The sequence below is a fragment of the Phalangium opilio genome, unplaced genomic scaffold (genome assembly GCF_054372755.1).
Source record: "Phalangium opilio isolate 3A_F unplaced genomic scaffold, DU_Popi_V2 ptg000009l_1, whole genome shotgun sequence".
Classification (NCBI taxonomy): Eukaryota; Metazoa; Arthropoda; class Arachnida; order Opiliones; family Phalangiidae; genus Phalangium; species Phalangium opilio.
In genome coordinates, this window is record NW_028324146.1 from 15,112,439 (window position 1) to 15,126,062 (window position 13,624).

At 36.0% G+C, this 13,624-nt stretch overlaps 1 protein-coding gene and 1 long non-coding RNA gene across 13 annotated transcripts; one reads left to right on the forward strand and one right to left on the reverse strand.

Moving 5' to 3' along the window:
* Positions 1–317: 317 nt before the first annotated feature.
* On the reverse strand, positions 318–11,681 carry LOC149716479 (uncharacterized). Of its 10 annotated transcripts, XM_089849266.1 has the most exons (9): positions 9,408–11,681; positions 5,885–9,340; positions 3,301–5,635; positions 1,729–2,076; positions 1,546–1,607; positions 1,262–1,464; positions 1,102–1,189; positions 570–789; positions 318–481 (listed from the first exon to the last, which is right to left on the reverse strand). In XM_089849266.1, the coding sequence occupies exon 2, from the start codon at positions 8,861–8,863 to the stop codon at positions 7,793–7,795; it is 1,071 nt and encodes a 356-aa protein (XP_089705392.1). In that variant the 5' UTR covers positions 8,864–9,340; positions 9,408–11,681; the 3' UTR covers positions 318–481; positions 570–789; positions 1,102–1,189; positions 1,262–1,464; positions 1,546–1,607; positions 1,729–2,076; positions 3,301–5,635; positions 5,885–7,792. The 10 variants fall into 10 exon arrangements, with proteins under 10 accessions (XP_089705392.1, XP_089705346.1, XP_089705340.1 ...); XM_089849220.1 differs by having other exon boundaries at positions 1,262–2,076; positions 5,885–6,411; positions 6,494–9,340; XM_089849214.1 differs by having other exon boundaries at positions 1,262–2,076; positions 5,885–5,978; positions 6,050–9,340.
* A 35-nt stretch (positions 11,682–11,716) lies between these two features.
* LOC149716480 (uncharacterized) lies at positions 11,717–13,558 on the forward strand. Of its 3 annotated transcripts, XR_016371623.1 has the most exons (4): positions 11,717–12,072; positions 12,137–12,676; positions 12,730–12,819; positions 12,900–13,558. It is a non-coding gene; the product is annotated as an uncharacterized LOC149716480 (long non-coding RNA). The 3 variants fall into 3 exon arrangements; XR_016371621.1 differs by having other exon boundaries at positions 12,137–12,819; positions 12,878–13,558; XR_016371620.1 differs by having other exon boundaries at positions 12,137–12,819.
* The last annotated feature ends 66 nt before the right edge of the window (positions 13,559–13,624 follow it).

Here is a 13,624-nt window from a genome sequence, read left to right on the forward strand (position 1 = left end):
TAGACATTTAATATTATGTCTATAGACATTTAATATTATGTCTAATATTATGTCTAATATTATGCCTATATACATTTAATACTATTTCCATAGACGTTTAATATTAAATTTCTATAGACATTTAATAATATGTCTATAGACATTGTTTCCAATTGATATTTAACGTATATTCTACAGATACTTAAAGCCTAACTAAAGTTACTATAGACATTCCGGTCAATATATTTTGTTAGTATTCCTCCGCCATAGCTTCCGATCTACTAAAAATTCAGGGTTTCTGTTCTTCGTGTTGAAGACTTCAAAAGAGTATGAAACAATTTTAGTTTTATTTTTTATTTGGTAAAATGAAAGATTTTTTTAAAAAAAGTGGGAAAAGTTTACACAATTGTTTTATCTCTCGTTTGAATTTCTTTTATTTTATTCGCCAAACTCTCCATAATTCTTCTTTTCCCAGATCCGGGATACTCTTTCAGGGTGTAAGCTACAAATTTAATTGTTAATAACTAGGCCTAGTTAAATGATTAACCAACTCATGGCACACGTTTGCTTGTGAAATACTTTTTTCTTACCAATAATGGCATTAACTCTTTTTGAGTCCAATGCAGGTTTTGTCAAACCGTCTTTTTTAGCATTACATTTTTTACCCGTTAGGGATGAACCTATTATTTCATCCTTTTCGAATAGATGTGTTAATAAGGATCGGGCAAACTTAGTGCATGAAATTGAGGATCGAATCAACACCATTAAATCCGATTTGTCCACAAAATCATCCGCTCCAATTTCAACTTTCTGTCAAATTAAATAATTTCCAATATTATTTTAGAAAGTCGAATTCGTTTTAGATAGTTATACAACAAAACAAGCAGACAAAAACTATGAAAATTCAAATTAGAAAATATAAAATTTAGGATTATTATTATCGTTTTAATCTCTTAGGCCTAGCAACGCCACTGCTGGATAATAAAATATGTAGGGGAACTATTCGCTTTAATTTTCAGATTTTAAAAAATTTGACTTTCTAACAAGGTATAAAAAATTTATCAATTTTGATTAAGTTATATCTAATTTTGAATAAAACTTGAAACTGAACATAATGCTTACTTGCGGTTTAGCCTCCTCATCAAGCGTGTTACTGCCTTGAAAACGGAGGGAATAATCTCTTGCAGCTTCTCATAAATTGCTTTCTGATCTGAAAAAGATTTGCAAGTTTTATAATTATGAGTCCAAAGCATTCATTAACACAAAATTCATATTAATTTACCCTTATATTTTTTATTTTTGCTCCTTTTTTAATTCCATTTTCAGTTTATTATATTTAAACTTCAGTTTGTCATACTTCTCGCATTTGCATTTTTTGCTGCCTTCAGAGCTAGTTCCTGGCAAACCGTCTTCAATTACGTCAGTAGTATTATTATCTACTAAATCCATTAAGTGCATTTGCTGGTTGAGTTTAAGTTTCTTAGCCTAAAAAATTAAAGTTTAAAACTCGCAAAACTATCTTTCATATTGAACCACCAGAAAAGGAATTATTTTGAAAGTTCATGCTTCATTTGGTCCCGAAACTGAGTTTCCCTCTTCAATTTGCTCTTGCTCAGGAACTGGTACGCCTAAATTGGCAAAAAGCGTTTCCATGAGGTTTCTTCTTTTTATTTCCATGTCTTTCTCATTTAAGAAAATTATCAAAATAGCTGTTCCTTGAATCAGTCTTTGTTTTTATTATTAATTTACCAATTGCTAAGAGCAATCCGGGATCAGTTTCCTCTCCCTCTTTCCAATGGAAATCCAGGTTGTTCCCAATATAATTTTCGGGATTTTTCAATACATTCTTTTTTAATGACTTCTCATATTTAAAACAATTATTCATATTTAAAACATCCCAGGCACCGCCTCCAGAGACCCATTTTACGAGCGCAAAATTGATCCTTTTTGCCATAATTAATTCTGTTGACGTTTTTGGAGTTCCATCATTACAGATTTCAAAAAATCCATCATCAAAATATAACCATACTCGTGTTCAGTCGGACTTGAGTGCGACTACTTTTTTTCCTGTTGTGTATTCATACGCCTTAGCTTTCCCTATTTTATCAATTCCAACTGAATACAACTATACCCTCATTGTTACAATTTTACTTCGTACGCTTAAAAGGAGGGTGAAATGGAAAATCAAGTGAGTTTTTATCGATTCCTTTACCAATTCTAAGACCTATCTGCATAGTGAAACAGACAAAAATTGTTTCCAATGATTTTAAAAATCAAAATTAGTTAAGATTTCTTCAAATCTTTTGTACAAAGCAGCCCGACCAATCTGGAAACACCCGGCCTTCCTCTTAATAAAATCTGACATGCACTCTATAAGTCCCGCGAATTTTAGCGCGAGATATGATAAATATTGCACCTAATGTGATAAAAGTGGCGCGTGACATAGAGCGTGCCGATGAACTATTATTAAGTAGAAGACAGGGTGTTCCTTTATAAAAAATATTTGAAGAAATGTAAACTTTTTTGATTTTTAAAATCATTGTCGTATGCTAATTCTTGTTTAATTTACTAAATTACTATGCAGGTAGGTCCGATGGGCAATTCACTTAAATCTTAACATTTTAACATGATTAAATCTATGCTCTGTGGAAGGCAGGGATAAACATTCTAATTCGATTTAATCAGGCAAGTGTGCGACCTTAAACAAGGAAGTGAACTGCCCCTCGGGTACGTCTTAAAATTGTAATGGAATCGACAAAAATCACTTGATTTTCCTTTTCACCCTCCCCTTAATAAAAATGTTGTACATACCTATATAGAGTAACTTCAGCAGAGATGAGAGACGACAGTGTATCCCTCCCTCTGAGCGGGCTTTTGTGAGAGGGAATTCTATTCGCGTCTGTTAGGGGGGATGACACTACAAGCTTAGAGATAGATGGGTTTCAGGGAGTGACGTTGCTATACGTAGCACTGATACTAGGAGAAAATTTGGCTAGGAGAAAATAACTAAAAATAATTTATCCAGTGCAAGTTGATTAATATTTGTAAAATAGAATTTAGCTTATTTTATTATTTAAATGGAGAATGAAAATTCAAATAATTTTTATTTTATTTTGATTTTACTACTAAAAATAACGCCTCTTTGTTAGTATAAATTCTTATGTCAGTTTCAACCCCCTAGTTAGGGCTTGTTACAATCCTTCTTGCAAAAGCGCATCCATTAGGAGGGATTCACTGTCTTTTTCTACTCTCTTGTCTACTTTATTAACTAACAGAACTTTTAGCTCTATTGTAAAAATAAGTAAAAACCATTTTACCTACCTATAAAATTTGAATATTCAGCAAGTCGCTGATCTTGAACACTTTGATTGTGAGCCTTTACTAGTTTCAAAGCTAGTGATAACTGTAACAGGCGCTAGCGAAGATAAAACAATTCGCGAGACAATTAGCTTAGGAAAAGCTTTAAGAACGCGGAGACCGCAAGCTAGATATTTCCAAGTGTTCCGAACTTTCTACCGTACAGTAAGGCCCGGCCTAGTACAAGTTGTCTTAATTTTTCTCAAGCGCGCGCGAAGATGACAATCCAAAAAGATAGGCACGTTTATGTTGGTATTGGGTGTGTAATAGCGAGGGGTTCACCATTCAGTCTATTTATATATTTAAACAACGAAAATAATTTAAAGTAATTTTAATTTAAAAATAAGAATGTTTAAACTATAAATCATAAGTTAAATTACAATTCATCAAATTTTTAAATAAGTAAAACCTAATATTATTAAATCAGTCGTAGATAGGACTACGCTTACGCCAAGGTTTAAATCTTAAAACAGCTCTTTTGCAAATTGTAAATAGTGGTCTTTTTCTATAGTCGTCGGTCCCCTCGAGTAAAACCGGATCGCAGTTGAAGCGGGTGGGACGTGTACGTTTATCTACGAGACACCTACTTTTCTTCTAACAGATATAAGGACCGTTCTAAGGTGAATTCCTAGAACTAAGGGGAATGAAGGGGTTGAACCAACAAAAACGTTCCTGTGATAGGCCTGCACTTTCCTTTTTATAGTTAACAATGTCGTCAGAGGTTAGGAGGAGGAAAACTGAAGGTACTCTTAGACTCTGGTAGTGGTGACAGTGAAAATGTGTAGTTCTTCACTGTTGCACTGTTAGGATTTAAGATCGACGCTAGAATAAATGCACTTCTTGTCTTAAATTCTAAGCATCTTGAGAAAAATTTTATTTATTAACAATTAAGTGAAGTAAAATTAACCTACTTTAAAATTGAATATATTTATACATTAAAAGTCATGTCGACCAATGTATATAAAAATTATTTAGAAAAGGAAATTCCACGCCGTACTGAATACTGACTAAAGAGTGAAATTAAAAACCAGCACAGAAATTTAGTTGAGACTGGTGACGATAGTGGTAGCCTTAGCTCGGATACGAATGATAGTTTAACTGCCATAAATTTAAGTGTACAAAAGGAGTCCGACTTTTCTAATTCTGATATTGAACGTTAGCCCCTGAACGTAGTAGATGGCGTATTTAATTTAAATAAAAGACGTCGAGCTGATAATGATGGAGTACAGGGCACAGGTTCCGAAATTTTACCTTCACACGCAACTGGTCAAAAGTACTAGCGATGAAGAAAACTCAGAAATATTATCAAGTTTATCGTTCAGTGATTCAGAATCAAATTACGTAAGTATATTTGATACTTAGTTTTATAAAACACTATCCTCAACTGATGAAGTCTAATTTTAAAGAACCGGAACAGTAATGATTTGGATGATGATATTGATATTGAAGAAGGAAACCCCTGCAACCTTGTAAGCTATTTTTTAATTCACAAACGAATATGTGAGTTCAGTGCAAATTATATCAGATCATGATTATGTCAAGCACAAATTCGCATTTACATTGTTAAGTGTAAAAATTTAATATTTATTTTAATTATTGTAGGATGAAAAATTGTATTCGGAAGCGAATGTCAGTCTTAAACAGACATTATTACTAATAATGGCCGTTATCGTGAGATTTAAGCTTTCAAAAGAATGTACAGTACGTCCGCGTTGTTGAAACTTTAGTCTATAAATGAATCTAAGAATTTCAAAGAAAACCTCTTACAAGAGGCTAGCTTATAGGTTAGGAAGTGATGAAATATTATATTAACAAAACAGTTCATATTATGGTAGTTTTATTATCCTGATGGTATTTAGGAATTGACGGTTAAAATTATGTTGATTAATATAAATTATCTCAGGAGACTAGATTTTTGAAAATAGCTTTTATTGCGTAAATAATAGCTTAAATAGATGATAACTTCTAAATACCTGTAGAAGTGTTTGACTTCTATGGCACCTATCCTTGAAGGGGCTGTTCGACTGTTTCACCTTGGCTACCGTCAAAGGTTTTTAGAGCCTTTTGATAAAAAAATGTATGATCGATGGATGCGGTTTCAATTTTAGAAAAGGCTAAATCATGGATAAAATTCCTTCAAATTTCTGAAAAATGGGCCTACAAGTTTGTCATCAATGCTCCTGATGGAGCTGATTGAAATAAATCGAACAATGGTCGCCCTTTTTCTTAAATTCTGTTTTGTAGAGTTTGTAATTGCATCGAAATTTTACATATGAAAGGTCCTTTGGTTCACAAAAGTCTGAAATTAGCTTGCAATTTGAACGTTTTTACTAGGTGGTCCAGAAAGGGTGGCTGGACCGAAGCAATTTTTGGTCGAGTTTTACGCATGGCCCCTTAAATTTCATTTAGAAGTATAAAAGAAAATGACATATAAGTAGTCATCCATAGAACACTCATTAGGGTGAAATCCCTTGAAACATTGTGTTAAAATCGACTATACAATTCACACTACTTCGGTCCTGCAACCCTGGATACAAAAGCCACTCACCGAAATAAGATGCATAACCGTTGATTTTTCAGAAATAAGACTTTTTATAGAATCACTGAGGTTAATTCTCATATTGTCTAAAAGTGACATTCCTCTGCCAGAGGAAGATGATATTGAGAAAATAAAACATCTTAGTTAGCTGTGGAAGGCGTTCAGAATAGGTACCTCCATCTGATGGGTTTTGCCGACGACCCTCTCTGTAGGTCGTGTCAGGAGAAGGAAGAAACATCCGCTCACGTACTTTGCGAGTGCGACTGCTTCGCCTCGCTTAGACTAGAATATTTTGATTCACACACTTTGGAACCCTCGCGGGTCTCCTCTATTACGGTGGAGCGAATTCTTCGCTACGCTGTGGCCACGGGTCTATTCAAGGCCTGAATACGTGGGTGCACAATATACCTTTTGGCATCGGTGCAAAGGCGCGAGCCCCCCTACTCACTAATAATAATAAGGCGTTCAGAATGACAGCAAAGCCATTGTGCGCCGAATACCGAACTGTCCTTAAAGTTATTTAATTAATCAACAATCTAAAAAAATTAAATCTATTTCGTTTGGAGCCTTTCGGACAAATCTTTCAAAAACTATGACAGATAGGTATTCGAATCTTACGAGAGAAGAAAGGTTTATGGTATCGGTTCTATTTCATCCGCGAAGAAAACATTTATCTTTAAAGGTGAAGTGGGTGTTGGCTGTTCGGTCGCAGGCGAAGTGGGTGTTGGAGATCCGGTGGAAGGCGAAGTGGGTGTTGGAGATCCGGTGGAAGGCGAAGTGGGTGTTGGCGATCCGGTGTTAGGCGAAATGGGTGCTGGCGTTGCGGTGGCAGGCGGAGAAGATGTTGGCGATCCGGTGTTAGGCGAAATGGGTGCTGGCGTTGCGGTGGCAGGCGGAGAAGATGTTGGCGATGCGGTGGCAGGCGAAATGGGTGCTGGCCATGCAGTGGCAGAGGGAGAAGATGTCGGCGATGTGGTGGTTGGCGAAATGGGTGCTGGCGATGCGGTGGCAGGCGAAGAAGATGTTGGCTATGCGGTGGCAGGCGAAATGGGGGCTGGAGATCCGGTGGCAGGCTAAATGGGTACTGGCGATCTGGTGGCAGGCAATGAAGATTTTGGCGATCTGGTGGCAGGCGAAGAAGATTTTGGCGATGCGGTGGCAGGCGAAATGGGTATTGGCGATGCGGTGGCAGGCGAAATGGGTATTGGTGATCCGGTGGCAAGCAAAATGGGTGGAAACTTCTTCCAAGACGAAATTAACCAAGACCCATTTGCTCTCTTTCCAAGGGTGCGAACTAAACTACCGTAAAAAATTAGAGAATAGCTACTGAACGCTTGATCGTCCTGGACCATTATTCCACCAAAAATCTGCCAAAACCTCTTGATTAATATTTCCAATTTATATTTATATTAAAAGGTAGTCCAACGTTACCATTCTGAAGAAAATCGTGAAGCATCGCAATCGTTCCTCAGTTGTGTGCTGAGGGATTAAGCGCTTCAAAAAAAACCCGAGATCACGAAATTCTCGCTTAAGTTTATGCGAGCGAGTTTCTGAGCTGGTTACCTCGCGACGACGAATGTGATTTAACAAGGGTTTCCAATTAGAGTTGGTCTTAAGAAATTGTGAGACAAGATCGCGCATTTCTTTCGAGCAAAGCGCAACTGTGCAGAGGTCCTTGACTAAAAGACCAATACGCGATTTAAATACCATGACCGTCTTACCGGGGGGGGGCTAACCATATAATATAACTTAAAATTAAACTAATTACTTAGATAGCTCAATACTAAGAATCGAATTTCGATGGGGAGAACTCGGAACATTTCGAAAGCGCTAGTGGTTTCCTTGGCAGCCATCAAGCGCTTTGATCTACGGAGCTGAACTTCACCTTCTCTCTTCTTTGGCTCAGCAGTACTCTGGTTAACACACAAGTTGAATTAAAACTTTCTCGAACATGTTTAAATTGGTCACATCTGGCGGAGGATTGTCAACCGCCAAGTTGTTCAGAAAACATCTAATGGGAACTTTACCCTTTCCCAAATCCGTAGCGCAGTAACGACATAGAAGCATCTCTGCTTCTCTAGCGTCCGAATTATTCATTATCCAGCCAGCTTCTAAAATCAGATAGGCCTCGTTATCAAAAACAGCATGGTTAACTAGTTTTTCTACAGCTCTTAAATCAGTTTTTTTCAGTAATCTAAAACAGCAGTCGCAGGGCGTGTCGTGAAACTCGTTGGTGTTTAGCATTGCCCGAGCGAATTGATTCTCGTAAAGACTCAAGATTTTACTTTCATCGAGAGTGGGCCGAAGAGCGTTAACGCTTCCTGTGGGTGCATTGTTTTGTTCGTTATTTAAATTTTTCCCACGTGTGGCTAGGATTTTTCTCGATTGTACCATGACATTCGTCAGAGAATCGTAATCACCACGTTCAATTTTAGTTGAAATTTTAGTTAACGCGTTGAGCAAGGCTTTGACTTGATACATCTTATTCAGAATAGTTCTAATTCCCGAATAATGAGGAGCCAATTCAGCGAAAGAACGCAAAGAACTTTGGCATTCTTCGCTATCCGCGCAGTAAGAGGTGTGTCCTAGGAACGGAACTATTCTCACCAATACTTCGACCCCATCTGGTGGTATAAACACGTTTGATTTTTTGCAAAATTCTTTTCTTAATTGGCAAAGGTCCAAATCAGACTCAAAAATTTTAGTCAAAGATTTTTCATTAGCATTGGCAACTGTGTTTATGAAAGCTAGTACTTTTGCAATGGCTCGAGTTCGAACATTACAAATATCACTGCATTCCCAGTATACAGTTTTGTTTTCGGTTTCAATAAACCCCCCTTCATTGATCACAAAATTTTCTTTCGGATTCTTCTCTTCAGTTTCAACAATGTTGAAAAGATTTGTAACAACTCCCGACTCATTAACTTGTAAAACACGTTCAACGTTACTAGTTGCGTTATTGATTTTTATGTGAACGAAATTTCCCATTTCGTCAACGAACAGTTCTTTAGTCGAATTGGTGGCACGATCTCTCAGAACTTTTCGTAAACTACCATCAGAATTCAATTGAAAAATTTTGACATAGTGTAGCTCATCGTCATTTTTCAATGTTCTTCCATTATTCCCAATTGCATAATAGGCGTTTCATGAAAATAGGCTTCTTTTAGGCTACTGTGAAGTCTTTTCCCACCCACAACTTTCGCCAAATTATCAGAAGCGACGGAACAAATTTTTTTTTATTTCTCAACAATATCCTGAAACTCACTAACAACACCAGTTAGTTTGGCGTGGTAAGCCGAATATAATTCCCTTTTCATTTGCAATATTCAACCGGCTAGCACCTGGCATTTTAGCTTGTGAGAGACAGATTTGATACGTCTGTCACCATCAAAAGATTTAGTGGCTGCCAGTCTCCCCGTTAAATTAATAACAAGAAACCTTTTATAGTTTTCAGCTACGAATTTCCTGTTTTTAGTTTTAAAAATTCCTGCATTTAAGAGCTTTTTTGCAAACCCGAATTTATCCTGCTTACTTTGTTTCTTATTATTTTTTTCATATTTTGAGCGGGAACCCACATTAGTAGGGCCACCTGGTGATATAGTCAATTTTAATTTTTTTCGTAGTACAAAGCCAAGATTTACTTGCAACTTGATTATTTGCGTATTTTCTCTGAAAGCACTCTTTCTTTTTCAAATAGTACTTTTTAAGGCAAAGTTGCCTACTTTGCTTCTTCTGCAAAGCTTTACTCTCAGCTTGAAATTTTAAGTTTGCTTCTGTTCTATCTTTTTCCATTGCAAGGCGTTTTTTTCTCTTAGCTTCTTCTCGAGTAACCATTTTAACAACAATGGCTGTCACAGTAATGTTTTTAATAATGTACTGCAACGAGTCTTGAAAATTTTTGTTACACACAGCAGTTCACGAAGAACTTTTTAAGAACTCTTTGAATTGGCAAAGGTACACACAGAACCTTTTAAATTTGAAAAAGGTACACAAAGAACCCTTTAAATTTGCAAAGGTACACAAAGACACACTTGAATTTGCAAAGGTACACAAAGAAACCCTTGAATTTGCAAAGGTACACAAAGAACCCTTTGAAAAACACTCAGATTTCAATGAAATAGGTAATAATAAAATGTGGGTAATAAAAAATAGGCTTATCATTAACTTGAACAAAAGGAAAACAAAAATAAGTACAAACTTTGTATGAAGTTGGTTTAAATAAAATCAACCTATTGACCCTTAAATACTTCTAAATATAATTTGAAGCAATAGAAATAATTATTTACCGGTTTTAATAGGAGAATACGAACCTAAAGCCTGGCATCGGAAAATTGCCGCCTAAAAGTGAACTTTGAAGAGGGCAAAGTTCAAAAGGGCGAAAAATGAACTTTAAAGAGGGCAAAGTTCAAAAGGGCGAAAAGTGAACTTTAAAGAGGGCGAAGAGCTAAAATTCAAGATGGCGACTGTGTGTAGACACTGGTGTAGAGTAGCTTTACTTGTTAAAGCGGTCACATAAGGGTGTTTTATCATTTATAACCTGCAAAATTGTAATTATATTTAAATCATGGAATTGAACGTTAGGAAAGAAAAGTTTATTCTACCTTTGGTGAAAAAAATATTAGAGTTTGTAGAGTTAGTAGAAGGTGACAGAAAGAGATGTTCTGTGGTAAGAGACCAAGTCTTAAAGTGTAAGTAGATTAGAGAAGTTGTTAAAGGGAAGAAAACTATTTAAAAATTAAAGCATTGTTCTTAAAAACAAGTGACCTAAACGGAAATCCTCGAAACTAACATGTTTGTTGAAAGTTTCTGGAAATTTCAAAACATGCTCCTGCAAATCTGCGCTTTCAAAAAATGTAAAAACTGTATTGTTCTTCTGTTTTTTTTTTTTTTTTGCTCTGTTTATTGTCGAGCTAGGGCTGGGGCTGGGGACAGCCATACAGCTCCAAATGGGAAGGTACAGAAATAGTGGTGGTGTAACAAATATACAAAAATACTATTTTTTTAAATAGGAACTTTGGCACTGGGATTAAAATTGTCACGGGAGGTATCACATGGTTACATGTTTAACATTTTAGCAAAATCATGAGGCTTTTAAACTCAATTAAATGTTTAGGTAGGTTCGAAGTGTCCTTTCAAAATTATTTATCGAGCGAGTTGAGTCCTCGGGAAGGGCATTCAAGAGCGGAACCGTTCGACGGAAGGAGTCGTGCAGGAGATTTGTACGCGAATGGTTAATAAATAGCCTGCGACTATGTCCACGTGTACCTATAGTGTTGGCATGGACGGTTAAGAATGTCTGGGAAGGTTGACAGAGAATCTTGAAAAGGCTAAGAAGGTCAAGGTATTTGCGGCGAGTTGCAAGGGGTTTCAACCCAAGGGCATTTAAACGGGCAGGACGAGGTTTATCTCGCAAGGAGAGCGGAATACGGCTAGCCCGTCCAAGCACGACCAAAAGTAAGTTAATGTCCCGATTAGAGCTAGGGTTCCAGACTTGACTGCCGAACTCAAGAACTGAACGTACGTAACATTGGAACAACCGGGTTAAGAGAGGCTCGTAACTGGAAGGAAATTACTCAAGGAGCTACCCACCCGCACCGCCTGAGAGCGCCCTGTCAAATAACTAGCCAACCAACCTAGTAAGTTAGGGGAGAGCCCATAGGCTGTAAGCTTAGAAAGTAAACGGGCATGAGGAACCGAATCGAAAGCTTTGGCAATGTCTAGGTAAGTGTCATCGACCCTTTTTCCAGAGTCAAGGGCGGTAGACCACTCACGGAGTGCCGTCAAGAGGTTAGTTTCAACTGACCGATTGTGGAGAAATCTGTGCTTGTGGGGACATACACTGTAAAAAAAAATTGGATTTTGATGTGGTGTATTTGTACCCTTAAAGGTATTTTCTTAAAAAAACACCTTAAGGTGTTTATTCTAACCCTATAGGGTGTCAAAACAAGCCTCAGGGTTCTCTGTTGGTGTGTTTTTGTACCATTTGTAAATATTTTATGTTGTGGAGGGTGTTTATTTATACCTCAAAAGGAATTTTTTACTTGAAAGTCACGTGCGCACGCGCCATCGTGAAATAAATTCGCGCGCGTCGCGTGCCATATTTTTTTAACCCTAAAAATTTCAAACTAGGCTTAGCGACACTCATTTAAGCGACTACGTCCATTTGAAAATTAGTTACGCTCACAAGTCCAACCAAGGTAATAATTATGTGTAATACATTAATATAAACTGTGTGAATTTTAAAAATGTTTCCAATTTCAGACTTGTTTGAATCAGGAGCCATAAAAACTAAAGTTCTGACTAACGGATCTCATCCTTTAAAGTAAGGCAAGCCTTTGGCCAGTTAATTTTAATTTATTCTCTATTTTCAGCCATCAGAAGGCAACTTTTCCGTTTACACTTAGCATTACAAAAAATCATTACTGATGGATTAGTTCATGAATCACAACTTAAGTGATGTGAAATTTTGAAACAGCTAAAACCCAGGTTGGTATGAATTTAGGTATTTTCCACGTAAGATGTGAATGAAAAGAATTGTGGTATTTGGTCAAAAATGATAAAGTTTTAGGTAAGTTGTAAGTACATCCATAAGACTTTTGGAGTCCCGTTTTCCCTGACAAATCCAGGTTTTCCCCATATATTTCTCTGGCACCACCAAATAACTCCACAGGTTTTTTTTGAGTAATAGTTTCAGGATGTATTTTAGAGTGGAGTAATCTTCTAGCCTCACGAAGTTGCTTGAATTTTACTGAAAATTTCCCTCAGTTTTTAGTCAAAAATTTATTTCCCTGACATGTCCAGGTTTGTATGAACCTGATATGTAAAATTTCATGGAATGCTTACGAAAAATACAGTAAATAGCAGTCATAACATCATGCCTTTAAAATGGAATCTTGTTGTGTAATGTTCTAGAGTGTAGTAACAGGAAAGGATTAAATTTAAATGTGAGTTTGAAAATGTCTAAAAACGGCGGTTTGATATTTTAAGATAATTTTAAATCAGTTCTATAATATTTTCATTGCAGGGTTATATTAATCGTGATGACTTCGACTGAATAATCTTTATTAAGTCAAAAAAGGTCGACCAACTATTCAAGCGGTTTATAATATCTGTTTCTGTGGTGGAAATTTTAGTACAAATGTAACAAAGTCATCTTTCTTTAATCAAATATTTTTTTTGTAAAAATATTGTTAAAAATCTTTGTTTTTGATTTGACTAGAGAAGATTAATTATGGTATAAATTAATTAAATTTTTATATAGGGGTGAGATATCATTAGTTTTTTAATATCTGGTTTCTTAAGAAATAGTTTCTGGTAAGTGTTTAGTTTTTCATAGTACTAAATATTTAGATTATCAGGTTTAAGCTTAATGTTCTAATAATTATATTGTAGTGTGAAATTAATTTATAGGCTTTAAAGTAGCTATTTGTTCAATAAAAATTTAATTTTTATTAATGAAGTATAAATAATTTAAAAATAAATCAAAGTGTTAAAGCATTTTAGTCCGAATCTTAATTGACCCCGATAAAGTTAACTATACACTGAAGTTCTTTTAAAGAATTATCACAATAGATACCTCATGGCTATAAAACTATTTCGTCGAAAATAATCACATTTCCTTGCTCAAACTTTTAAACCCCTTTAATTGTAATAAAATGCACCTTAAAATGGAGAAAAATAATATTTTCGGACCCCCGAGTCAAATTTTTAAGGTACGGGAAAATACCTTTAATGGTCTGAAAACGCACC

What these genes read in the sequence shown, in the direction of transcription:
- LOC149716479 (XM_089849220.1), bottom strand. Translation starts at nt 8,863, where the DNA reads ATGGGAAATTTCGTTCACATAAAAATCAATAACGCAACTAGTAACGTT.